A 27,861-nucleotide genomic window follows, 5' to 3' on the forward strand; every position below is an offset into this window, starting at 1 on the left:
GTGCCAGTACTGTCCCCCCGCCAAATACCAACCTCTGCTTATAAACCCTCCATAACCCCTCATTCCCAATATATCACCCTTTTCCCATATCACCATCCTGCCATGACTTCTCAAACCCCTATACCAACTTGTGGCCTTGTACATGGTACTCTGGCCCTTTATAATCCCTGTGCCAACTTAGTGCAAAATCTTCTCTCTCTTTCATGCCACCCCTGTCCGTACCCTGTATCAGTTTGCCCCGTCTCCACCATGGACAAACCTCCGCCCACAATTGTTTGTCTGTTGATGTCATGACTACTTAAAAAAGAAACTCATTCATTTAAAACAACTTAAATCCACTGAAATCCTGTCAACTATTCTCTGTGCACCTTTTTAGCCCATTCTTCTTTCGCTTTGCAATCCAAACAGCTGCTTGATTCTCCTCCCCGCTCCACCTGGGACCATATCTACAGGGGCCCCTTGCCTCTCAAAAATAAATTCACAGAGACAGATGTGCTCTGTGGCCTCTGGATTAAAGATAATGTGGAAAGCAAAATGTGATTCAAATGCAGGAAGCTTCCTCTTTAAGTGGTCTGCTACTTCCTGAACATGTGACATCTACAAATCCAACCTCTAAGAAAATCAGAATCAATATATGTGGAGGCAAGATCTCTGATTCACATGTTTTTTTTTGTTGCATCTCAGAGACTCTACATTCCAATGAAAATATAGGGTAAAGTGACAATAAAATGTTTGACATATAGCAACTCATCATTTTTCATAAAACTCAAACTTTCTGCTAATACATGAGAGCAGTCGTTCCTTTCCACACATGTTTTAAAGTTGCATATCTTCATGCAAGCAGCTATTAGCCGTTTTGGGATGTTACACTTTTACCAAAGAAAACAAGCTGCTGTTTTTCCTTTAAACGACACATTGAGATGAAGGAGCCAAACAGTAGACCTTGCACTTGTACTATCTTGGTAAATTTGAGACACATAAAATGGTGAAAGAGTAAATGCTGATATTCATATTAGTTCAGCTATGCTGTTGACTTATTGACAAATATTTAAATTAACATTTTTTTTTATTTTTGGCTAATGTTACACCCAGTCCCTGGATGAAGTTCCCTAAGTTCTTTCAGTTCCAAACGTGATGCCCTAAGCTGTTATTCCCTTGGGTGAGAAGGAATCAACTAACACCTCTTTATTCACCTGCACCTTCGGTTAATCACAACTAGGTTAATTAAAAAGGATTCCTTTTGTGGTGGACACCTGTCTCCCAAACCACATGACCTTATGTTTTGAAAGGACTCAATTTAACCAGGCTTTCTTGAGTTAATAACATAATACCATCAGATTAGAAATGACAGGAAAGTCCCAAAAATATTTTTTAAAAATATCAATCTCATGATTCGGTAAGTAGTAGATAATGGAACATTATAGCTGTTATGTTGAGTGGCAGTGGTAGAACTGATGCATTGAGTAGTTAATTTTGAGATTCTTGGCTTTTCAGGTTTGGTGGATTTTTTTTATTTCCTTTCAGTTGTGGCTGGCTTACAGCACTCCTGATGAGAGAAAGTACCTTTTCCTTCATACGTGCAGTGAAGGGGTGCTATCTTCAAGTTTTAACCCTCACAGGATACTAATACACACCCTAACATGCAGAGGCTAGTGGTTGCAGTTGATTTTTAATCCCTGGTTTTATATGTACTTGGAAAGGTAAACATATCTTTCAATTCATATCCAGAGTGCAATATAATACGCTGAGCCTGTTTTGCTGCTGAGGGGAGGTAATCAGATTGCTTTTCAACTCTGCCCTTTGGAGTCTTGTTTTTTGAAGCAAGGTGTATCATTCCAGAGGTTTACACAGGCAGTCTTTTGGCATTGGGTGGGTTCCATTCGTGGAAGTTATGTTATCTTGCAGTCTTTGTTTTTTTTAAACAAGCTTATGTGTTAAAGCAAAAGTTTAATCTGACCACAAATATTTCAAAGTTGTCATGATACAAGATGATATCAAATATTGCTCATTAGATAACATTGTAAAGACGGATTTTTCAAAGAATGAGTAAAATCAACATTTAGTTCAAATATACAACTGATTTCATACGTGCTCATACATGCTGGCTTCTTGTGAAGTGTTGCTTTATATAGCAAACCAGTTCATACAACTTGAGAGACAAAAGGACATCAAGTCCCGAAGAAGGGTTAATACCCGAAACATTGACTTCTCCACCTCCCGATGCTGTGTTCTTCCAGTCTCCTGTTTGTCCAGTTTGTACTACTATTGTTTATTTTATTTTTGCAACAGCTGATCCAGGCTGGAAAAGGTGAAGCATTGCGAATTCGGGCAATCCTGCGATCCCTGGTTCCTATTGAAGATTTGGTTGGTGTTATCAGTTTGCCTCTACAGATACCTGCTTTTGGAAAAGGTAAAGTTACGTAGCCAACGCTGGTGCTTATTGAAATGTTAGCTTTGATCTGGATTGCAAGCCCGAATCCTATTGTAGCAGAGTGGGTGGTAGATATGTTTGGTACGATTGGCAAACTGCAGTGCTCAAGGCAGATTTTTGACCTGATAATATTTTTGTTTTGTTCTTTAGACAGCTGGGATATGACTAAACAAAAAATTTAAATAAAAGTGCCTCTGATAAAGGAAGTAATGTGCTGTAGCATCACTATCCTGTTAGTTGTGAAAGGAAGTAAATAATTAGCTGATGTCCACAAAGGACTTGAATGTTTTTGGGAAGAATCTTGTTAGGGGGTGAGTTTTGTGGGCATAATCGTGCAAGAAGTCCAGTGAGTGTGACTTTGCAATTGAGAGCCATTTGCTGTATCTTTTATGCGTTTGACAAGCAGAGACGTGAGTTTCTTGCAAGGCAACAGCAAATTGTCAATTAAAGGGATTGTTAAACACTTCATTAATGTTTAGCTTTCTATCTGACCTAGTACACCAAACAAGTTAGATGTAAAGAATTTTCAATGTGGAAATTCAACTTAGTCCAAAAGACCTTGGTGTTCAATGCCAGGCACCAACATTTCCAAACATGCATCATGGGCACCAGCTACATGCACCTCACATCCAGAGATGTTGGCATCCGGCACCTGCTATCCTGTAATAACCCTCATGCCACATCTCTACTTGACTTACAACAGTTTTTTACATTCACTGCTGCAGTTTGGGCCACAACAGCAACTATCATTGTAATGGTGCAGCAAGGACACCGTGGTCTTTGGACATTCTCGCTGATCACAGGCTGGACTGGGCTACACCCTGTTTGCTTGCTATCTTAGTACTCAATATTGCCTTTTTGCATTTTGCTCCCTCAGCTAGAGCTACCATGCCCACAGTTGTGCTTTATATCTGTGCCAGTTGGCATAAGAAGCTGGTCATGGTTGTCAGGAGTCCTTAGTCAATTCAAAGGAAGTAACTTTCAATCCAAAGTTCCCAGCACAGCAAATTAAGGGTAGCACACAATACAAGTACAGAGTCTTTGATGTAGGTTAGCTATTTGGGGCACTCAGGAGTCAGGGTGCTCCCTACAGAGGGGGTGAGGAGCTGCATTTCAGGCAGTCTATCAGCATTGCTGACTTTTTCAGTTCTGTTCTGTGCTGCTTTCCTCTTGAACTGAGAGAGAGGAAGTTAGTAAGGAAGTAAATGAAAGGGAGGAAGTTAGTAAGGAAGTGAATGAGAGGGAGGATGTTAGGAAGTGAAAGTGGGTGGCATAGTCAGTACTTGTGGTGCAGGTGAGGAGATCTCCCAGGCGAGTGAGTGGACAGCACAGATGGCTTGCAGGATTAATTGTGTCAGGGGTTGGAGTCGGTGAAAGTAAGCAAGGGAAGGAGTTGCAGGTGAGAGTGACACTACACAGCGAAATTCCAGCAGAGATGAAGATGACTGACTTCCACCAACTGCACCCATTGTCTTTTGAAAATGTACAACAATGATGAAACCATTGAAACCATGAAACTGAAGAAATGAACCAACAGCCAACCGATTATGCTGTAAACTGAAAGGTCCCTGAGCTCAAGGCAGTTAGTCATCCTTGAAAGGCATCTTGTCACATGCTGCCTCTTCTACAAAGAAGCCTCCAGATTTTTTTTTGTGAATAGTCCAGTCATTATTCACCCTCGATGGATAAATGGTCTGCAAGGATAAGCCCGAAGTAATTCCTTTTGGTATGATACCACTCTCTTCCCCGCCATCTCCACGTACTTCGCACCATAGTGTTTATGGCTATCTTAAAAAACAAACTCTTTTACAAACTTGCATTCTCTTGATCAAACACAATAATACCAGTAGAGCTGAGTTGCTTATCCTAGAGACTGAAGCAATTTTACTTGATTGGAGTTTTTTTCAGAATGTAACGCACAATTTTTCTTTTGGTCTCCGTATACAAACTGAAATACTTTTTTTTAAAAATGTATTCATTTGTGGGATGTGGGTGTCGCTAGCTGGCCAGCATCTATTGTTTGTCTCTAGTTGCCCTTACGAAATTATTATGAAAAAGATATAATGCAAAATTACTTTTTATTGTCATACTGAAACTCTGTTCTTGATTATTCACTTCTTTGTATTGTTTGTGATTTCCAGATGGGAACCTTGTTGAACCTAAAATGTCAGCCAGCTTTGTTCCTGACCATAAGGCTCCCATGGTGCTGTTCCTGGATCGAGTCTACGGGATAGAAAATCAGGATTTTCTCCTTCATGTACTGGAGGTTGGCTTCTTACCTGATATGAGAGCTGCTGCATCCTTGGATACCGTAAGTAGTGTAATTTTAAAGGCTTATTTTCAAGAAAGTTCACTCAAAATTATCCTCAAGTCAAATTGCAGTTCCAAGCGAATGTTTATCACACAACCACCACGTTTAGTTGTGCAACTTATTTTCATGTTCGAACAAAACTTTATCAGCAGTTTCACTGGTGCAAATCCACATGAAAAGTTTACTACAGGTAAATAAGATGGTGGGTGGCTTGTTGGAAGTCACTATACGTGAAATCAAAGCAAAAATTGTGGTTGCTGAAATATAAACAGCATGTGTTAGAGAAACTCAAGATCTGACAGTGTCTGTGGAGAGAGAAATAGATAAATTGGACTCAAAACATTATTTCTGTTTGTCTCTCCAAAGATGCAGCCAGATCTGTTGCATTTCTGGAGCACTTGCTGTTTTCTTTAATTGAATGGTACAGTTGTTCCTGAAAGTTCTTCATAGAATTATGTAACCAGTGGATTATTGAAGTCTGGAACTGTGATGATTTCTGGGGTAATCAGACTCAGCTTCCAGATGGCAGAATCTTTTGAAGCTTTTTCTTTGTGTCTCTTGCCTTCCAATGTCCATGTGGCCTTCATTTAGTTGGGAAAGTAGAGTGATCTTGGCCATAAATCTGCCACAATTCAGTACTGGTTCATAACAGCGTCTATAGTGCCCGGAACTGATGAGTACCTCCTCAGAGATGTCCCGGTGTAAGATTTCATGCCTAGCTTCTCAGATAGGCAAAAAGAGCTTGTACTACTTTGAGCACCAACATATGATTTGACAGAAGCAAATAAAAGAATGAAAGAGATTGCAGACTTATTGATAGAGCATTTCAATTTGCCAGATCAGAGAGAAGTAGGAATTGTGCTTTTAAATTGCCCAGCAATTGGCTAGTTGGCTGTTCTTCTTTTCCAAGAGAATAGTGAACTTCCAGAATATATTCTGTGTGCGTGCTGACTCACTACAAGCCTTCAAAAGAGGACCTGACCAGTTCTTAGCTGGGGCAGAGTTCTAATCCCATAAAAGTTACTGCTTAGACTCATGTGAAAGACAAGATTTTGAGAACAGCTTTTTCTGAAAAGCAAAGGGTCAGCTTTTTGATACAAGTATTCCTTTGTCGTAAAATAAAGCAAAGAGCTGAGATGCTGGACGTCTGAAACAAAAAATAGAAATTACTTGCAATACTCAGCAGGTCAAGTAGCATCTGTGGGAAGAAAATAGAGTTAAGTTTCAAGTCTGGCGATTCTTCATCAGAAAACCCTTTTGAAGGGTTGTACTCCATTCCTGGTTTTTGAAACTGCTGATCTCCCGATATTGACACTGACATTGATTGATGGCCATGATGGAAGTCAGTAGCGACCAGCTGTCTCAAATTTATCTACCAATTTTTCTGATATTTAAATGATAAAACAACAATCCTAATAAATATGCACTAAACTGTTGCCACCAACCTTGCTCCCAAAGCCAACATTTGGTATAAGGAAAATAAAGGATTTACTGGCCAAAATTGAGGAATGGCTTATGCAAACTATGTATAGGAAACTAAAGAATTTTGGGCCAAAGGTTGGAAGTTGATTCCTACACAGGATCATCTATTACTCGAGTATATAAGGTAAGTAATTTGACAGGAGAAAGTGATATCTGCAGATGCTGGAGATCAGAGCTGAAAATGTTTTGCTGCAAAAGCGCAGCAGGTCAGGCAGCATCCAAGGAACAGGAGATTCGACGTTCGGGCATAATCCCTTCTTCAGGAATGAGTCTGAAGAAGGGCTTATACCCGAAACGTCGAATCTCCTGTTCCTTGGATGCTGCCAGACCTGCTGCGCTTTTGCAGCAAAACATTTTCAGCTCAAGTAATTTGACAGCTGAAGCATCAAAGTTAGAACAGTAAGTATCATCTCCTTGACTGAATTCAGCTGCCTCTGGAAGTAACAGGCATTTTCTGAGTTTATTTTTTGTTTCTCTTTACACCTAGACTTTTTTTTCTGCTGCTCATAGCTCTCCTAGGATAGTACATGCTGATGCTGAGTAGGAGCTTCCAAGTATCATGAGGCTCGGAGAGACTTGGTTGACTAACTGGATCTTTCTTTTTCCATCTTTTTGGTCTGATATGTTTCAGTCAGATTTTGGTTGGCATTTACATTTTGGGTTGTGAATCATGTTAATCGGCCAACCATTCACAGTTGTCATGATCCCACTGTGCACAGTAAGGAGTCTGATTACTATGCAGTGTATATGATGCGTTTCTCCAATTGCCTTCTCAGGTTGCTTTCAGTACCACTGAGATGGCACTCGCTTTGAACCGCTACCTTTGTACTGCGGTCCTTCCTCTGATAACTAAATGTGCACCACTGTTTGCTGGAACGGAACATCGAGCCATTATGATTGATTCTATGCTGCACACCATTTACCGGCTGTCCAGGGGCCGTTCCCTAACAAAGGCACAAAGAGATGTGATTGAAGCATGCCTCATGGCATTGTGCAGGTAAGCGTGTCATTGTGAAATCTGTATAAAAGCAATAAACGGGTAGAGTTTCAACTTTGGCCACAGTTGGGCATCCAGATGTAAATTGCACTCAAAACTGAATCATTCTTTTTCCCTCCAGTTTTTATTCAGACTCCTTTGCAGGTAGACAAATACAAAATCTACCATGAGCCAGTGCCATGTCATTTAATTTAAACAATTTGCTTTATGTACAGGCAATGGTCTAGTAGTATTATTGCTAGATTATTCATCTCGAGACCTAGGTAATGGTCTGGGGACCTGGATTCGAATCCCGCCACAGCAGATGGTTGATTGTCAGCAAAACTCATCTAGTTCACTAATGTCCTATAGGGAGGGAAATCTGCCGTCCTTACCTGGTCTGTATGACATGTGACTCCAGACCTACAGTAATATGGTTAGGAAATGACCATAAATGCTGGCCTAGACAGCAAAACTTACATCTCTCAAATGATTTTTCAAAAAAAATTCCTTAAATATTCATGCATGCTCTGCATTCCACCTATTTACACTTAATCTGTATAGGAAAATGCTTTACTGCTGATTCTACTGTTCTGAGTGGGAGAGAAATTTCTTCCCACCATCTTGGTGAATTACCACTGTATTTCCTGGCAGCACACCAGTGAATATATTCAGTGCTTTGGAGAACAGGTTCAACAAAATTGTGTGCTTCATTGATTTGTAGGGGAACTTCTAAATTCTAGCAGCTAGCACAGATCACAATGACCAAGTGTTTGACTCTTCTGATTCATTTTTAATAGAAGTATCTATCCAGAATTTGGGTGGCACGATGGCTCAGTGGTTAGCACTGCTGTCTCACAGGGACTTGGGTTTGATTCCTGCCTCAGGTGACTGTGTGGAGTTTGCATGTTCTCCCCATGTCTGCATGGGTTTCCTCACAATCCAAAGAAGTGCAGGTTAGGTGAATTGGCCATGCTAAATTGCTCATAGTTTTAGATGCATTAGTCAGGGTAAATGCAGGGAAATGGGTCTGGATGGGTTACTCTTCGGAAGGTTGGCGTAGACTTGTTGGGCCGAAGGGCCTGTTTCCACACAGTAGGGAATCTAATCTAATCTAATTAGTTAAGTTTGACAGTTTTTTCCTGTTGTTACAGCTACCTCAGGCCATCAATGCTACAACACTTACTTCGTCGACTGGTATTTGATGTACCGATATTAAATGAATATGCCAGGATGCCATTAAAGGTTAGTTTGTGCTTGTGTATTCTCTCTGTTTTTATTGAATATGCTTGTGGAGATGTGCTGACAAATTCATGACTTGATTTGTTAAACCAAATTTTAAATGATATTTTACTAAAAATGACTTCCTTTGTTGAGTATTACTGATAAACCCTTAAAAGTTCTGTCTATGCACAGATTTGTTTTGTTTGTTATTTATGTTCCAGGTAAGAGGGAATGCAGATTTTGTAGCAGATGTTTAGTATCTAATGATAATTTTATGGCTTTGTGCTCCTGGTAGGGAGCCTTATCTGCAAGGCGAACCTGTCGAAATTTCAGGCATTGTTGTGCTTGATTTACCAACCATTAGTTTCTGTAAAAGCATAAACAGCAAGGTTCCCTACATCAAAACACAAAGCCAGATAATTAATTATCTGTTATATGAAAACAGGCTCCTGCAATAATTTACATTTTTATAAGCTGAGTAGGTATCACTTGCATGGAAAATGGCCCCATGCATAATGTGCAATTTTGTTTCCTCTCCAAAGACGCTACAAATCTGTAGGGAAGCAGAATTGGAATGAGGCATTGCTAACTACCAGTAAAATACTTACGTTTTAATTAATCTTCTTGTGAAAAAAAAGTATTGTGAAATAGCTTTCTGATCTTTCTTGAACACTGGGTTCTCATAACTGTCGAGATTGGCTTATGGTCTCGAGCAGTGATTCTCAAATTGGAACCCATGAATCCCTGGAGGCCTGCAGACACCTTCCAAGGCATCTGCAGTGTATGGACGGCCTTACAGCTTGGCAACCATCCAGGTGCTGTAATCAAAAGTAAGTAAGTGAATAACAGCTGGAGATGTACTCTGCCACTTAGGCTCCTGCCATTTCCTTCTCCTTTAGGGATCTCTTTTTGCTCCTGCTCCTGCTCCTGACATCAGGTTTCCACTCCACCACCTCCGGTGCTCTCTGCCACTCCTCCTCTCTGTGGGCTTCTGCTTTATCTGTGCTGTGCTCTCCCCATGCCCCTGTAATATTTATTGTGCTTCACAGGCCACCTTCTAGCCCTGCACTCTTAGCATTTTCTGCATCTGTTCCAGTTACTTGCTCCCATTGTGTACATGCCAAGGGTAGATTGGCTATGCAGTGAGAAGGAGATACACCCTCCTTCGTGTCTCACTGTTACCTTTAAGAGCTTTATTAAACATACTTTACATAAGATACTTATTACAGTGTTTTAAAATATTGCCAGCAGTCCATGATTGCTCATGTGTAAAGAGATCCTTCAAATAAAAATTTAAACAGCTATTGTATGTTCAACAGTAACTTATTACCACTACCTACAGTTAGTGGCAGTTGTCTCTTCATTTTGCTAAGTAAAGGCTATCTTGTGTTTATCCCACTCTAGTTGCTAACAAATCATTATGACAGATGTTGGAAATACTACTGTCTTCCATCCGGATGGGCAAATTATGGAGTGACATCTGAGGAAGAACTCCACCTAACTCGTAAACTCTTCTGGGGAATTTTTGAGTCAGTGTCACAAAAGGTATACTGGGAAGGGCTGATACATGGAAAAATCATAATATAAAAGGTTGAATTGTTCACAGATATTTATTTAAACCAAGGTAAAAATGTTTGTACATCAGAATGAAGTATGTAGTGTGGAGCAAACTTATGTCGATGAGCAAAACGCTGTGTTCCTCAGGTTTCAATTTGAATGCCAAAACCTCAATCATTGTTTCAATTGAAATCAGATCATTCAATAGGTTATGGATTGAAAGGAGCCAAATGGGGAGATGGCATTGTGGTAATACCAATGGACTAGCGAGCCAGAGGGCCCGAATATTATCCAGGGAACACAGATTCAAATTCTTCTGGCGGCTGGTGAAATTTAAATTCAATTAATAAAATCTGAAATTAAATTGAGATTCAGTTATGTGACTTGTATAAGCAGCCATGGCTGAGGTGGCAACAGCGTGGTCCCCTCTGAGTCACATAGTTCCCAGTTCAAGGGATTGAGCATAAAATTCACGACTGACAATCCAGTGCTGTATTGAGGGAGCATTGATGTTAAACTGAGACCCTATCTATCTGCTTGAATGAATATTCAAGATCCTACAGCAGTAATGTGAAGGCAAAGAAGAATGTTCTTCCCAACACCCTCGCCAATATTTATCCCTCAATCAATTTTCTTAAACAAAAGGCATGATCACAATGCTGTTTGCGGGAGTTTAATGAAGACAAATTAGCTACCATGATTCCTACCTAAAAATGATGAATAAATTTCAAAAAATGCTTCTTACAATAAATTATTTGTGAAGTGCTTTGAAGTGTTCAGTGATCTTGAAAAGAGTTATACATAAGTGGCAGTAAAATCTAAATAAGTACATCTGTTTTTGTTTGTTTTTTGAGGAATTTATTGCATGAGTTAACATCTGGTAGAAATAGAGATTTAATGAGATTGCATGTGTTTTGCAGAAATATGATACTGACTTATTCAAGGCCGTGATGCAGTGTCTGTGTGCAATAGCTGGTGCACTGCCACCAGATTATGTTGATGCCAGCTATTCCTCCAAAGTCGAGAAAAAAGCTTCAGTGGATGCAGAAGGCAACTTTGACCCAAAACCTGTCGACACAATGAAGTATGAATTATTTTAACTTTTTTCTCAGCTGACTTCGATCTCTGTGAACTGCTAGTTTTTCTGATGTCTTTGAGTTTAATCTGTGTTTCAAATCATATAAAATAGGTATCTATTTATTGTAAGTCCTGTGGCACAGTGGAGAGCACTATCAGCTCTGGGCCAGTTGTTCCGGGTTCAAGTCCCACTTGTTGGACATACACCATTTGTTCATAGTATGGCTAAGTGGGTGGTTCATCAGCCTGTAATTCCTTCTAACAGATCTAATGGCACATGGGAAAATTTGTGATCAGCCATCCTATAAAACACAATAGAAAACCACTGCAGTACTTTACCAAGCCTAATCATGGACTAATCCAACAAAGTCCATGGTCACGCATGCCATGGTGCCTGAAGAGAAAAAAAATTGTTAAAGGAGAACCACCTGTGTTCTTCTAGTTTGGTTCAGATAGTTTTTCTTCCTTTCAGAAGTCTTTTTCTATGCAATGACTTTTTATCCTTCTTTTGTATCCAAGATTTGTACCTAGGTATTTTTATCTAAAATAGCACCAAAAGAGGCAGTCTTTCTTTCTTTCTTTCTCTCTCTCTCTTTCTCTCTCTCCTTCTCTCTCTCCTTCTTTCTCTCTCTTTCTTTCTTTCTCTCTTTCTTTCTTCATTCTCTTTCTTTTCTCTCTCTCTCTCTCTCTCTCTGTCTCTCTCTCTCTCCCTTTCTTGCTCTCCCACCCCTCAGATCAGTCACTTACATTAGAGAGCCTTTTGGAAGGATTGTACGTGTGGAAGAGGTTACAGAGATGTGCTGTGGCAAGATATCATGAAGGAACCTTTGCACAAATAATGTTTGATACTTTGGGGAACTTGGCACTAAGATAAATTAATATGACCAAGCAATAGAGTAAACAAGACTTGGAGTTGAGGAAAAGACCTGCATGGATATGAGGGAAAACTAAACTTGCTCAAGGATTTGAAAGTAAAGAACAGAAATTAAATGATTTAGGAGCCAAGGATAGTTTTTGAAGAGGGTCGGGGAGGGTAGTGAGGGTGACAGTGAGGTTCACTATCCAACGTGAAAGCCAGTGTTATTTTTGTTGTGACATGTAGGAAAATGTGGAAGCTAATTTGCCCATGCAAATCCCACGCAATACTAGATAACAGTTCTGATTTAGTGATATTAGCTGATAGATGAATAATATACAGATGTTTCAAGAAATACATGTAAGATGATCAAAGGTGCTACCAAGTAAAACAGGAGTTATGGATCTTTTGCCAGAGAAAGCCCAATGGTATTAGCCATGATCCCATTCAATCTAGGTGTGGTGAAGCAGACATATACGTTTGGACCCTTTAGACTTAATAGAGCAAAAAAATTGGAACGTACTGGGGGAAATAGTAGGGGTAGGAAACTACTAAGTTTTATTGAAAAATGAAAGGGTGCAAAAGGATGATTGAATAAATCAGCATCAGCAATATAATCATCTTGAATGGAAGGCTAACAAATTGGCAATTAGCAGCTTAAAAATGCAGTTTCTCCCAACAATAGCTGTAGGAGGATGCCTGGTAGCAAAAGGATCTGAGAAATAGATGTTAAGGAATGCAAGGAAGTGTAACTTTGACCTTAGTCATACAGCATGGAAACAGACCCTTTGGTTCAACTCATCCACGCCAACCAGCTATCCTCAATTTATCCATACCGATCAAATTTCCTAAATGCATCGTGTCCCATTTGCCAGCATTTGGCCCATACCCCTTTGAACCTTTCCTAATCATGTACATCCAGATGTCTTTTAAATGTAATTGTCCAGCCTCCACCACTTCCTCCGGCAGCTCATTCCATACACACACCACCCTCTGCATGAAGAAGTTTTAAATCTTTTCCTCTCACCTTAAACCTATGCCCTCTAGTTTTGTACTCCCATCTTTGCAGAAAAAGACCTTGACTATTCATCATATCCATGTAGGAAAATGACTTTAAACCTCTATCTGGGCATCTCTCGGCCTCTGACACTCCAAGGAAAAAAGCCCCAATCTTTTCAGCCTCTCCCTATTAGCTCGAACCTTCCAATCCCAGCAACATTCTTGTAAATCTTTCTTGAACCCTTTCAAGTTTAACAACATCTTTGCTATAGTAGGGAGACCTTGACTGAATCCACTGGGATAGCAAAGTCAGGTTTGACCATTGGTATAGGTAGGGATTTTATATAGAGCGAGAGGAGCAATAGATTTTTTTTTAAACTTGTTTTGTGAGTCAAACTATTTGATTATTTTTACAGTGTCATAATTCCTGAAAAGCTGGACTCTATTATCAACAAGTATGCAGAGTATACACATGACAAGTGGGCTTTTGAGAAGGTATGATATTTCTACTGCTTTCAGCTTTTGCATTGAAATATGTTGCCTTTCACTGTGCTAACCGGCTTCAACCAGATTTTGGAACTGTAAAATCTCTAATCCATGCAGAGCAACAGTTTAGGTGGGTTGTTTTGTGACATTGTTAAATCCCATTGTTGGCTGTCTGCCCTTTGCAAATTTACCTATACAGTACATGCAAAACTGAACTGTATACATTTCCATACAGCGCAAGTCTGAGTTTCAGTTACCTGTAACTTAAAAGGAAACATTTTTTCAAAAACTTGCCCCTCAGAAAATGTCCGTGTGTCTCATACTTAGAAAGCGTAGTCTGCCATCAACACCGTTTGCCAAAATGACAAGTTTTTCTGGGAATGTATCCCCTTTGAATAACCTGATTTCACTGTGTTGTAATCAAACCAATATAGAACACTCATAACTTTTGTTCCAATCTTTTGATTAACGCTTATAATTCAGACTTTCTTCCAACATTTTCAAGGCATGCACAGCAATAAGTACAGTGACGATCAAAGCTCCTTTGAATTAAAATTTGCTCCCTTATGTCTGCCTTCTGCAAAAGATAAGTCAAGGGAGATATGACTGTTCTTTATTTTCAGTTCACAGCATCAAAGACTTTGTGGGATGTCTACACTATTTATCTCTCTGCTCCAGCAGGCAATAATTACCAAATTGCAAGGCTATTATTTTCAATCAAAACTGTCATACAGAAGTAGTACACTTGCACAGGAGCAGAAAGACACAAGGTGTTTCTGAGGGAACACACATTCACTAAAGATGCATGCAGTCCAAGAGATCAAAATACCTTCAGAACATGTTTTAAACTGTTTGATAATGAACAAGATCTTTTGGAACAAATAATCTTTCATACATCTATTCGTAATGATGTTTGAAAATGGGATGAGGTGATATTCTTGTTCCAAGTAAGACTCCCATTTATTATTTGAATAAATTATAATAGTTTTCATTACTATTATATTATTATACTTTTCATGTAGCAATAGCACCTCTCTTTTAACTGACATCTTCCTCAGCCTGAGTGTATTGTAGGCCATTGTTCACCTCCAAAGGCTTCCAGCACTTCTTGGTGCTCACCTTGAGTCATGCCCACTGCTCCAAAGCCCAACTGATGCCAGATGGTTGAGGGCCCATGTACTGACAAAATTCTGAATTCTGACATCTCCTCTCACATATATTGAAACGTTAGCTACAAAAGGATATGCCTTTCAAACGTGGAAAGACAATTTTTTATATACCTTTTTGAATCTCTTCCCAATTCTGAGAGATGAGCTTGCTTCCATGCACTTGGTGCAACTTCGACAGCTGCTGTTTGGCCATCTCACTGAAAATTTACTACAAATTATTGGGGACAGGCTGTTAATGAATCTGCAAAGACATTAATTAAATGCTTTGTCGGAGGGATCCTGCTCCAACTCTTCCTTGTTGGGATAATAAATTTGCGGATGACTGTAAAGTCGGTAGGATTGTGGACAGTGCGGAAGGATGTTGCGGGTTACAGATGGACATAGATAACCTGCAGGACTGGGCTGAGAAGTGACAAATGGAGTTTAATGTGGAAAAGTGTGAGATGATTCACTTTGGAAGGAGTAGTGGGAATACAGAGTACTGGGCTAATGGTAAGACTCTTGGCAGTGTGGATGAGTAGAGAGATCACGGTGTCCATGTGCATAGATCACTGAAAGTTGCCACCCAGGTTGATAGGGTTGTTAAGAAGGCATACGGTCTGTTAGCTTTTATTGGTAGAGGGATTGAATTTCAGAGCCATGAGGTCATGTTGCAGCTGTACAAAACTTTGGTGCAGCCACACTTGGAGTATTACTTACAGTTCTGGTCAGTGCATTATAGGAAGGATGTGGAAGCATTGGAAAGGGTGCAGAGGAGATTTACCAGGATGCTGCCTGGTATGGAGGAAAGGTCTCATGAGGAAAGGCTGAGGGACTTAAGGCTGTTTTCATTAGAGAGAAGAAGGTTAAGAGGTGACTTAATAGAGGCATGCATGATTATCAGAGGATTAGATAGGGTGGACAGTGAGAGCCTTTTTTCTCGGATGGTGATGGCTAGCATGAGGGAACGTAGCTTTACATTGAGGGGTGATAGATTTAGGACAGATGTCAGAGGTAGGTTCTTTACTCAGAGTAGTAATGGCGTGGAATTCTACCATCTCTAAATATCCATCTGCCACTTCCAAACCCCTCCCCATCATGTACTCAAGATTTCCAAACAGCCCCCTCATTAGGGTGAAGGTGGTGTAGTGGGAATGTCACTGGACTTGGATTCAAATCCCACCATGACAGCTTGTGGAATATAAATGCAATTCATAAAATCTGAAATCTGACACTATAATTTCACTGATGATGACCGTGAAACTATCACTGACTCATACACAAACATATTGTTCATTAATATCCTGTGGAAAAGGAACTTTGCTGTCCTTGCACAATCTGGCTGACATACAACTCCAAACAGCAATACTGTTGACTCCTAATTCCCCTCTTAAATGGCTGAAGGAATCATTCAGTTTAAGACAATGAGGAATAAACAAATGCTTGCCTTGCCAGTGATTCTGACATCCTGTGAAAGGATAAAGAAAAGAATTCCTGCTGCCGACTGTCTCTTCTCGATCTTGCTTGTTGCTGTTTCCCACTTACTGCTCAAATCAGGTGAACAGCTGATCAGCTGTTTGAAAACGAGGACCACCAGATGAAATCTACCAGATCCCCTGCTAACATTTACAAGCAGAAATGCTGTTTTCTCTCACTTGCTTCCTGAGTGCTTAAATCTTGTCCTAATGTCTTCTGGTGGAACTGAGGAAGTTATTTAGAGGCAATCAAAAAAATAGTACCCAAAATCAAAAGTACAAATAATTGCCAGTACTTGTTGTTCTCAGGCCAGTAAAAAGTGCGAAGGAAATTGTGTCTCTGTATAAATAAGTCTTAAATCTACAATAAATTTTAAGATCAAATTTTACATGAAGTTTATTTTTCATTGCAGATACAAAATAACTGGAGTTATGGTGAAACGATTGATGAAGAAGCCCAGACCCATCCATGGTTAAGACCGTATAAAACATTCTCTGAAAAGGTATAGGCATTACTGTTTGAATCTGGATAAAATACTTTATCAATATACCCACAGTTAATACCTACTACCATGTACAAGATTTAATTTTAAAGGCACTTTACACCTTACAGCTATTAACAATTAACATGTCTCTAGGACAGGGAAATATATAGATGGCCAATTAAAGAATCTCTAAAAGCTATGATTGCCTGGGAATGGACGATTGAAAAAGCAGGCGAGGGAGTGGAAAAGAGTGAGAAAGGAGAGAAGAAAACCCGCAAGATTTCACAATCCGCCCAGGTAAGTAAAGATTTCAGTAATCGAAGTATGTAAATTAGTTCGCTGAGCTGGAAGGTTTGTTTTCAGATGTTTCGTCACTATACTAGGTACCATCATCGGTGAGAGTTTCCGGGCCCGGCTCTCTATTTATAGGTCTTGATTTCTTAAGGTGGATGACGTCATTTCTGGTTCTTTTTTTCAAGGGAAAGTAGATAGGATATAAATCGATGTGTTTATTGATGGAGTTCTGGTTAGAATGCCAGGCCTCTAAGAATTCTTGTGTGGAGTTTGTTTCACCTGTCCTAGGGTGTGTGTGTTGTCCCAGTCAAAGTGGTGTCACTCTTTGTCTGTAAGAATAAAAACTAGTGATAGTGGGTCATGGTCTTTTGGTGGCCAATTAGTGTTCATCTATCCTGGTGGCAAGTTTCCTGCTAATTTGTCCGCTGTAACCTGTTGGTGGAGTTTGTTCAGCTAAAATAGTTGCCACTCAACATCAAGAATGGCTGAGTAAACATAGAATTTTCACCATAGAAACAGCCTTTAGTGTTCATGCTCCACATGAGCCTTCTACTTTGCTTTGCCTTACTCTTATCAATATGTCCTTTTAGATCCTTTATTTTTCCAGTGCTAGTTTCCTTGAAATGTTACTCCCCTCAATCTTTAACCCTTCTATGTGGTAATGAGTAAAGACATTCCTCCAGAATTCCTTATTAGATTTACTTTTGATTCGGGGTTTAGAAAAGATTTGTAGCTCGGGTTGTGGACAAGGTCATAGATTCGTTCGCCGAGCCAGTGTGTTTTTTTATAGATGTTTCGTCGCCTCGCTATGTGACATTGTCAGTTCATTTTCTCAGTCTTTTTAATGTTATATGACTAGAAGTACTAAAAAACAAAAACACACAAATACCAGACAGGCCAGACCACCAACACTTTACCCAGCGAGGCTATGAAATGTCCGCAGAAAAGCACACCAGCTCAGCCAACGAATCTATGACTCTATTTTTGATTACGTTAAATTTATAGCCCTCACGTTTGAACAAGTGGGAACACTTTCTCTACCTAGACTCTGTCAAGCCGCGCTATTACCGTAAAGAACTCTTAGGCTACCCTGTAATCATTGTCTAGGAAGGTGACCTTATGGAGGTTTACAAAAACATGAGGAGCATGGATAGGATAAATAGACAAAGTCTTTTCCCTGGGGTCGGGGAGTCCAGAACTAGAGGGTATAGATTTAGGGTGAGAGGGGAATGATATAAAAGAGACCTACAGGGTAACCTTTTCACAAAGAGAGAGAGTACAATGAGCTGCCAGGGGAAGTGGTGGAGGCTAGTACAATTGCAACATTTAAGAGGCATCTGGATGGGTATATGAATAGGAAGGGTTTGGAGGGGTATGGGCCAGGTGCCGACAGGTGGGACTAGGTTGTCATGATTTGGAGGTGCCGGTGTTGGACTGGGGTGTACTAGCTAGTGTGCTTCCAATTAAACCTGTTGGACTATAACCTGATGTTGTGTGATTAATAATATATGTGTAATAGGGAAACTATTGGAGAAAATAGTGAAGGAGAAAATCTCCGTTTTAGAGAGGCCAAGTTCAATCAGAAATAGTCAGTTTGGCTTTGTCAAAGGGAGGTCATGCCTAACCAGTTTGATTGTACTTTTTGTAGAGATGACCAAGTGTTTGGATGAAGGTAGGGCGGTTGATGTATTAATGTACTTTACATGGATTCTACAAAGTCCCATATGGGAAACTTATAAAAGAGGTAAAAGCTTGTTGGATCCTGGGTAGATTGGCAAGTTGGATCCGAAATTAGCTAGTGACAGGAGACAGAGGGTGGTGGTAAAAGGTTGGTGTGACTGGAGCCCAGTGTACAGTGGCATTTCACAGAGGTCAGCGCTGGGCCCATTATTATTTATGATATTCATAAATTATATAGATAAGAATGTAGTAGAGGGTGAGAATGATCAGTAAGTTTGCAGATGACAAAGATTAGCCAGGTGATTAACAGTATGGAGGAATCTTAAGTTTCAGGAGAGTATAAATGGATTGGCAGACAGGCAGGTGGAATTAAATCCCAATAAATGTCTAGTGATGCGCTTTGGAAGAAGACAAGAAAATATTCAATGGCAGACACAAGCAAGCTCAGAGGGACAGAGGAATCTTGGGGTGCATGTCTATGGATACATGAAGGTGACTGAACATGTTAAGAGAGTAGTTAAGAAGCCATACAGGGTGTCAGCTGTTATCAGTCATGGTAGATTATAAGAGCACGGAGGTTATGTTGGAGCTGTACTGAACTCTGGTTAAACCGTAGCTGGCGTCCTATAGGAAAGATGTGCTTGTTCTGAAGGGAGTGCAGAGGAAATTCACCAGTATGTTGCCTGGGTAAAAACATTGCAGCTATGAAGAGAAATTAGATCATGTTGTCTTCTTTGGAACAGAGAAGTTTGAGGGGGACTTGATTTGAGGTATATAAAATTACAAGGGCAAGGAGAGAGCAGATACAAAGCAACTGTTCCTGCTTAGTCAAAGGTAAAATAACCATCACATAAACAGAACCCCCATGAGCTGTTCTGTCATTTTTGGGGGAAGTGTGTATTGGAGATTAGAGTCAAGATTAGAGTGGTGCTGGAAAAGCACGGCAGGTTAGGCAGTATCCGAGGAACAGGAAAATCGATGTTTCGGACAAAAGCCCTTCTTCAGGAATGTCATTATAGAGTGAGAGACAGCTAGTGGTTCTTTAACCTGAGAGTCACCATGCATCAGGTGAGGGGTGAGTTTGAGAAGGAGAAACCTTCATGGTAATCTCCACTTGTGCAGGAATTGAACCCATGCTGTTGGCATTAACTCTGCATTGCAGATCAGCCATCCAGCCAACTGAGCTAAATTGACCCTGGTCAAAGGGTCAGTAATGAGGAGGCACACTTTTAAAGTCAAAGTCAGAAGCTTTAGGATTTGAGGAAAAAAATCTTTTCAATCAGTTGGTGGTGGGGTTCTGGAATGCACTGACTGGGAGGATAGTTGAGGCGGGTAACTTCATTACCTTTAAATTAGTACTTAGGTGAACATTTGTAATGCCATAACATTCAAGGCTATGAGACTAGCGCAGAGAAGTGGAACTAGAGTAGGGAGCAGGGTTTTTTTGCTGAAGGGCCTCTTCTGTAGTCTAATATTCTATTATAAGAAATAATTGGCCTAACTGAAACTTTAACAAACATTTTTGTTTTAAAAGGGAAAATGCCATTTTTACAAGCATACTCTTTTTGGCTTAGTCATTGCTTCTTGAGAATTGTGTAAATCATGAGGCTGTTGTGAAGAATTTTAAAACATACATGGTGAAATCTTATTGAACTTTGAAATGACAAAGCAAGCAGTCGCTTTACGATAATGATTTTTTACGCTTTGACAAATTATTTTATTTTTGTCATAGTTCCATAATATTGTTTCACAATATGAATTTCTCATGCAGATGGTCTATGATCCTAGTCATGGATACAATCCACAGCCCCCTGAGCTGCTGAACATGACATTGTCTCGTGAATTGCAGGTAGAGAATATATATTGTTTTCGCTCAAACGATTTACAGCTCTGCAGGGTAATATTTCAGTGTGATTTCACATCTGCGTGGAAACTGCTGTTTTTAGTGGTCACAGACAATTTACTCAAGTAGTGTTAATTTGACAATACATTGTACATTGAAATTACAAGGTGAAGGTGAAAATTCTTGGAGTCTTGCATCATATCAAACAATTTGTCCTGTCGATTGATTTGTTAATTCAGGTGAATATTACTTAGTTTGATATGCATTGTGAATCTTCATAGTATAAACAGAATTATAAATACAGAGGAAATTGTGTGACATTTCCCTGTGGTCACTCATGTTATCAAAAAATGGTAATGACTCAATAACATTAAAAAGAACTACCAGATACCTTTTATGTTTGCCACTGGTCAAGTCGCCTTAATTTTATTATGCATTTATGAATATTAGTGAGAAATTTAAAAACACATCCAGGTATTTTTGTTGAAGTTCAGACAGGCAGATTATGTAATGGCCTGGGCTGGGATGTAAAATGTGAATACTGAATTCCAGGGCAGACCTGCAAAGAGACTTGTGGTTAAGAAAAGATAGGGACTTCAATTCCTTTCTCCACGATGGTGGCAGAATCAAAACAATAATGTTACACCAACTGAAGCCTCCTCGATCATTTCCAGGTTTTTCTCATTTGATGAATGTCTTAATGTTTGTGGTAGAAGTGGGCAGCAACCTCATGACCTCCTTCAAATCTCAGTGTATGGTTCATGCTCTCCATAATATTGTGGATTTGATGTTGTGTGATCAAACTATTGGTTCTTGAAAGAATCGCTGTAGGCGACTCAAGAAAAAGATTCTTAAATGATCTTCATGAGATTTAGGAGTATTTATTATTATCTTAATTAACCTGTCCCAGCTTGGGACTATCTGACCTGTTTCTTTGTAATCAGCAAACTGATCTAAAAGAGTGAGCCACTCACCAAAGGTTGTTAGTAATGGCCGCCTATGAAAATGGTTGGGGTCTCCAGATGCTTCTACTGGTGGATGGTGAGTTTGCTCCTCCTGACTGCTGGCTAATGGAAACACTTTAAAGATGCAAAGCCTTCCAGCACTGAGAAAAGTCAGAGCTGGTGTGGAGTTGACAGCATGGAGGCTGCAGGCTTTTCCTGTTTCTGTCAGTGCAGCAACAGGAGACTGCCCTGGAAGTGCAGGGTGTATAAGAACCACACAACTTTCAAAATAAATGTGATGCAGTAGCTGATAAGCAGGCTATGACTGTATTGAAGGCAGCCTGGTTCATTTAACTAGCCACTATGAATTACCATTGGCGCTAAAACTCACCAATTTTCTTGCATTTTATCAGAGGTATTAAAATCATGATAACATAGATAGTCATCCATCTCATTGTGTACATGCTGAACCTCCTAAAGAGTAATTCACATACTATCCCTACCTGCCCTTTCTTCAGTTCCTGCATATTCCTCCCTATTGGAGGATTAGAATATTTAGAAAATGTAGAAAATTTTACAGCACATAAGGTGGCTCTCCCCATTTCTAGCATCTGCAGTCATTGTTTTTACCTTGTGTCTGGACCAGCCAGGAAATGAATCACCCAACTTAATCATGTCTTCCAGCACTTGGTCCATATCCCTGGAGGTTGTGGGATGTCAAATGTGTACACAGACACTTTTTAAATATGTTGTCGATTTCTGCCTATACTATCTTTCAGACTGTGAGTTCCAGACCCTGATGACCCTCTGCATGAAATTTTCTTTTCTAATCTCCCCAACTCTGTTACCTAAAGTCATATAGCATAGAAACAGGCCCTTCAGCTCATGTCAATGCTGACCAATAAACACCAAACTGTATTAATTCTATTTACTTACACTTGGTTTATAACCTACTATGCCCTCGCATTTTAAGTGCTCATCCAGATACTTCTCCAATGTTGTGAGAGTACCTGCCTCTACCACCTTGAGAGCATGTTCCATATTTCTACAACCCTCTGAGTGAAAAAACAGTTTCTTCAGATCCTCTCTCACCACTTATTCCTAAACTTAAATTTATACCCTGTGGTCTTAGGCACATCTGGCATGGGGAAAAGATTCTCACAATCTTCATAATTTTGTACACTGCAATCAGATGACCCTTCAGCCTCTTCTGCTCCAAGGAAGACAATCCCAGCTTATCCAGTTTTTTCTCATAACTGAGACTTTCCATCTCAGGCAACATGCTAGTGAATTCCCTCTGCACCCTGTCCAGGCATAATCCTTATGACAATCACTTTAAACCCATGCCCCTAATCACTTTATCTCTCTGCTAAGGGAAATTGGACATTCATATTCACTCAGTCCAGCCTGCTCACAACCTTGTATGACTCAACCAAATCTCCCCTCAGCCTCCTTTCTGAGGAAAACAACTGCCTGTTGTTACGACACGATGGTGAACCTTTCTGTTAATTAAAACAACCACCCAGAAAAGCTCACCTCGCCTTGTAATCTATTAAAATATGTGTGACAGAGAACTCCCCAAATTCCACTATTTAAAGAAAATAGCACCAGTGTATTCTTTAACTTGAAAAGTAAACATTAAACAACAACTATTCACAACTCTAAGCCCCCTTTCTCTTAACTGCTTATTACCTGCGTCCAACTCTGTAATATACTGTTCCAATAAAACACTTGCTAAAATTGCATCAACTTAATTCCAAAACCATACAGCGCTGTCATCTTTGGTGTCTTTCTTCTCCAACTGAAGACCTCCCTGGGTCATTCGTCTTTCTTTTTACTGTGAAGGTATTTCATATGAAAAGGCAGAGAACGTTTCAATGTCTTGGGTCTCTCTCGATTGCAGATGCTCTGTCTGATTTTAAAAATGCCTGCCTTTTTTACATCCCCAACATCAGATCGTCTCATTGGATCGATGTTGGCAAAATAATAAATTCAAACTTGGTTGGGTTTTATTATCCTGGAACATAATTTAAACTGGTTAAATTTGAATTGTTGACAAAACAACAACCAACTCAGGTATCTATTTCATACCAACTGTTACATAATTTCAGTTTTCCAATACACTCTGCTCTTATAAGCATTCGCTCTCTCTTAAAGGTACAGTACACGCCTTCAACTTTATAACACTATCTAATCTAAACTTACAAATTTCCAGTCCTGACAGCATTCTTTCAAATCTCGTCTGGATTGTCTCGTGGCCCATAATGACATACCAGAATTCAGCCACATGTTTTGGTCAGTAACTGAATCCCTATTTTGTCTCATGTCCAACTAAAATGAATACCAATGCTATAGGTGACTGCTTTAACCACAAATAAGTAACTTTCCCAAGGGAGGGGCTGGCATCCTAGTGCATCATCTGCTAAAATGCTGAGCATGCCAGGAAAATGTTTAAGCAAATTAATCAGCAACCATCACATTTGTATAGTGCCTTTAGAGTAATGCATCCTAAGGTAGTTCATAGGAGCTCTATCAGACAGAGTTGACATCGGCCCACATGAAGACAGACTAGGAATTTGTCCAAATTGTTAAGATCAAGATCTTCTGAAATGACTTAAAGAAGAGCAACAGGCAGGTTTCAGAGTGCAATTTCAGAGTGTTTAATACCATGATTATATATGTCCTGTGAAACATAAAGAACATGGTATAAGAAGCTGTACAAAGAACTGCATTACTCGTTCCGATGAGTAACTAGGAATTGTTATTATTCTTCTTGTTAAAACACTGATGTAGTGTAGGCTCTGAAACTTTGAGTGTTCTCCTAGTTTTCTGATATACTTTTAACCCCTCTCAGCTAAGGTTTCAATCTATTTGCCAGATTCAAGATGCACTTTTCTGCTAAATTTGATGTTTTTGTGGATTTTAGGTACTAAGAGCTTTAAAATACTTCATTTTAAACAAAGATAATGTTGTGACCCAAACTTGCCTAAAAGATTAGAAAAATTGAGACATTCTGTAATATTTCTGGACTTTAAACACACATCCTGTACTTTGCAGTCGATGGCAGAGCAACTCGCAGAAAATTACCATAACACATGGGGCCGTAAGAAGAAGCTAGAGTTGCAAGCTAAAGGTAAGATTACATTGCCAATAATATGCCATCGGGTATTAAAACCTGCTGTATGTTTTATGCATTGTCTGTTACCATAATCTCATGAAATTACTATGCCTTCATTTTTAAGATTTTCTTCCTCATGCTTTCATGATTTTCAATCCAGGCAACGTTCAGGTCTTCATTTGTTCTAGTGATAACTCTAGCTAGCAAACACAGACTACTTGCAGGATTCACCTTCATAAGTGGGAGATCAGGGATGACCTGAAGTGCAATTGTGGCCATGAACCTCATTTGATGGAACACAGCACATTAATCTCCTCAAGAAGATCCACTGCAGAATATATCTCATTTCACCACTGAGCATGTCAGGAGGCCATGAGTAGGATTGCCAGAGTAAACATCTCGTTATAAGCTTTTCCCATCATGTGAAAATAGTCTGGTAGAATCATGCTATACACTATTTTCCAAAACAATATGGGCAGAGTGTGCAGAGGACTGTGAAACTTTGCAGAGGAACATAGATACATTGAGTGAGTGGGCAAAAGTTTGGCAGATGGAATTCCATGTTAATAAATCTGAAATCATACATTTTGGTAGAAGTAACAGTAAAAAGATTAGTACTTGAATGATAAAAAGTTACATCATGCTGCTGTGCAGAGGGACCTGGGTGTCCTTATGCATGAATCACAGAAGGTTCGTCTGCAGGTGCAATAAGTAATTAGGAAGGCAAATGGAATTTTGTCCTTCATTGCTCAAGGGGTTGAGTTTAAAAGCAGAGAGGTTATGTTGCACCTCATAAGGTGCTAGTGAGGTCACACCTGGAGTACATTCTGGAATCCACAACCACCTGATGAAGGAGCAGCACTCCGAAAGCTAGTGTGCTTCCAAATAAACCTGTTGGACTATAACCTGATGTTGAGATTTTTAACTTTGTCCACCCCTGTCCAACACCAGCTCCTCCAAATCCTAATTCTTCAGACGCATTGCATCATATAGTGCAGCATTTAGACATCATGAAAATGAGGTAGCTGTTGATTTAGCTGCATTTCTATGAATTAGATTGAAGAGATTTTTCCTCATTTCCCACAATTCATTTATGGCAGTCACTTTGTAGAAATATCCAGTTGGATATTAATTGCTCAGTTGGTGCAAGTGGTGGGTATGTTGATGTCAGCTCACATTCCAGTGGTATCGACCAATTACTTTCCTGTCAGCATACTGTGACTTATTGATCATGTAAATGCTTCAGTAATGCACAAATAACCTGTGATCAGCATTACTTCATTGTGAATTGCTCACTGACATATGTTGTGCCTTTTCTCATGTTTCACAGTCTCTCCAGAAATAGTGTTTTACTTCAAAATTGCTCTACCCTCAAATATTCTCTTTAAAATATTTTTGAGAAAAGTGTGAGGACAATGCTGACCACTTAAATTGGCACAATTCTGTCCTTCCTCTTCACTAAAAATTAACACACTATACATACTAGAATGGTACTTCCAGGTAATTGATTTCAACATAACTGTTATAAATCTTTTGTTTTTTAGTAAATGGATTAGTTTCCCTTCTTTGTGAGGTAATTACATGCAGAATGTTGCATCTCTGTGTTTGCTATTCTGCTGTAACATCTTGCAGTTTAACAATTGCAATTGCTCACTGCATCATTTTCTCGGAAGGTGTTAAGACTTCAATTTGGTTGTTTCCATGAACAGTAAATATTTCATACCATTTGAAAATAACACTGGTGTACTGCTAGCGCTTAACTACCAGTTCTCGTGTTACCAAAGAGTCGTTGTAAAAATGTACTAAAATGTTTTTAAAAAGTGAGAATATTCAACAAGTCTAAATGATTAAATTGTTCCTTATACATGTAAATTGATTAGTGATTTCTTAATCTAATTTATCACAGTTGCTTTTGTTTCTCAAATATTACTTGAATCACATTCCCAATCTTGATAACCAATTTTGCTGCATTAGCTGAATAGAAAGTGTTCAAATTTAATGTTATTGTTTTAAAATGTTGTGGTTTTTCTGTATTTAGACTGATGGTTTAACCTGGCAAGCATTCATAATTGTATCCAGAGAAGATCAACTCATCTTGTTGATGCAACTTACATTTGTCTCCTCACATTATTTTGTCATCATTACCGATTTCACTCTCTCACTACTTGCTTCCATTTCTCCTTTTTTTCGAACGAGTTTCTGTTCAAAGTATTTCTTCATCACTTCCCTTTTTTATGCTTGTTATTCTTCCCCTTTGTATCTTTATTTCTGATCCTCACTCTTCAGTTTATATTTTTCCCTCCTACTCCTTTTCTTTTTCATGGTTTATCTTCATATTTCGATTTTCTTCAGCTACCACCCAATTCTGACTATTGTCTGATTACTTTTGAGCACACTTTATGTAGATACTTGTATATTTGTAGAATTCAAAATGAAAGATTTCAAAAGGAAGAATGCTCAGATACCATATAAGACAATTCCCTGGGAGACCATAAATTCATCATGGGTGGTATGCCATATTCAATAGCTACCCATTACTGAAGCACCTGGTGGTCTGCAGTTCCATTGCAGTAAATGAAGTTAAATATCAGATTCTGCTTGTAATGAGCATTATGTTTTGGCTGCTGCCCAATACATATTTATATAGTTCATCCCCCCATTGTATCTCCTCTTATCTGATAAGTGTAGTCAGATTGTTTCACCTGATAGGGCAGTGCAGATAGTTTTTTCATCATCCAGATTCTACAGGCTAGTATGCTATGTTGTTTTCATACTACATTGTTACCATTAGAAATGCCTTGCCTATTCCTTCCATTTGTATGTGCTAGTCATCATGCATATGGTGCTTTCTTGTCGTTCTGCATTCCTATAATTCATTTATTTATAATGATTTTTAAAACTTTTTTCAGATTCATTACCTTAGCTCCATTCTGTTCAGCCTGCCATCACAGATTCTAATGCATCTACTTTTCAGCTCTAATTTTCTCTCTTTTTTAAACAAGGCGGTGGAACCCATCCACTTTTGGTTCCGTATGACACACTGACTGCTAAAGAGAAAGCTCGAGACAGAGAGAAAGCATACGAATTGCTCAAATTCTTGCAAATGCATGGCTATGCTGTAACAAGGTAAGTTGTTATGCAAAATGCATTGAATGAGGCAACATAAATGTACCAATTAACTTGGTCAGATGATTTTACAAAACTCAGACATGCAAATGAAATTTGTCTCATTGTGCCTTTTAATTCAAAAAGTAGCCCTAATAAAATTTCTGAGACTAATCAAAGAATTTTACACTATTGAAGGATGCCATTCAGCTCTTCATGTCTGTATCAGCTCCTGAAAGAGCTACCCAATTTCCGGTCCTATCTCCGTAGTGTTCTAAATTCATCACTTGCAAATATATAAAATGTTTGATGCTGTAGCAATTGAGCTACCTGAGTTCCAGGCTAATGAATCAGTCCTTAATACACCTCA

At 39.3% G+C, this 27,861-nt stretch overlaps 1 protein-coding gene across 9 annotated transcripts in view; it reads left to right on the plus strand.

Annotated features, from left to right (window-relative positions):
• The window catches only part of LOC132836584 (ryanodine receptor 1-like), a 402,705-nt gene that overhangs the window by 220,633 nt on the left and 154,211 nt on the right, over nt 1-27,861 (plus strand). For all 9 annotated transcript variants that reach the window (XM_060855950.1, XM_060855954.1, XM_060855953.1 and 6 more), the window contains exons 46-57: nt 2,290-2,410; nt 4,573-4,742; nt 7,001-7,221; nt 8,355-8,445; nt 9,829-9,969; nt 10,902-11,065; nt 13,330-13,408; nt 16,436-16,525; nt 16,661-16,804; nt 20,253-20,330; nt 24,326-24,401; nt 27,389-27,512. In XM_060855950.1, coding sequence (XP_060711933.1) covers nt 2,290-2,410; nt 4,573-4,742; nt 7,001-7,221; nt 8,355-8,445; nt 9,829-9,969; nt 10,902-11,065; nt 13,330-13,408; nt 16,436-16,525; nt 16,661-16,804; nt 20,253-20,330; nt 24,326-24,401; nt 27,389-27,512 — 1,499 coding nt within the window. The remainder of the gene's footprint in view (nt 1-2,289; nt 2,411-4,572; nt 4,743-7,000; nt 7,222-8,354; nt 8,446-9,828; nt 9,970-10,901; nt 11,066-13,329; nt 13,409-16,435; nt 16,526-16,660; nt 16,805-20,252; nt 20,331-24,325; nt 24,402-27,388; nt 27,513-27,861) is intronic.

The sequence above is a fragment of the Hemiscyllium ocellatum genome, chromosome 47 (genome assembly GCF_020745735.1).
Source record: "Hemiscyllium ocellatum isolate sHemOce1 chromosome 47, sHemOce1.pat.X.cur, whole genome shotgun sequence".
In the NCBI taxonomy this organism is placed as follows: Eukaryota; Metazoa; Chordata; class Chondrichthyes; order Orectolobiformes; family Hemiscylliidae; genus Hemiscyllium; species Hemiscyllium ocellatum.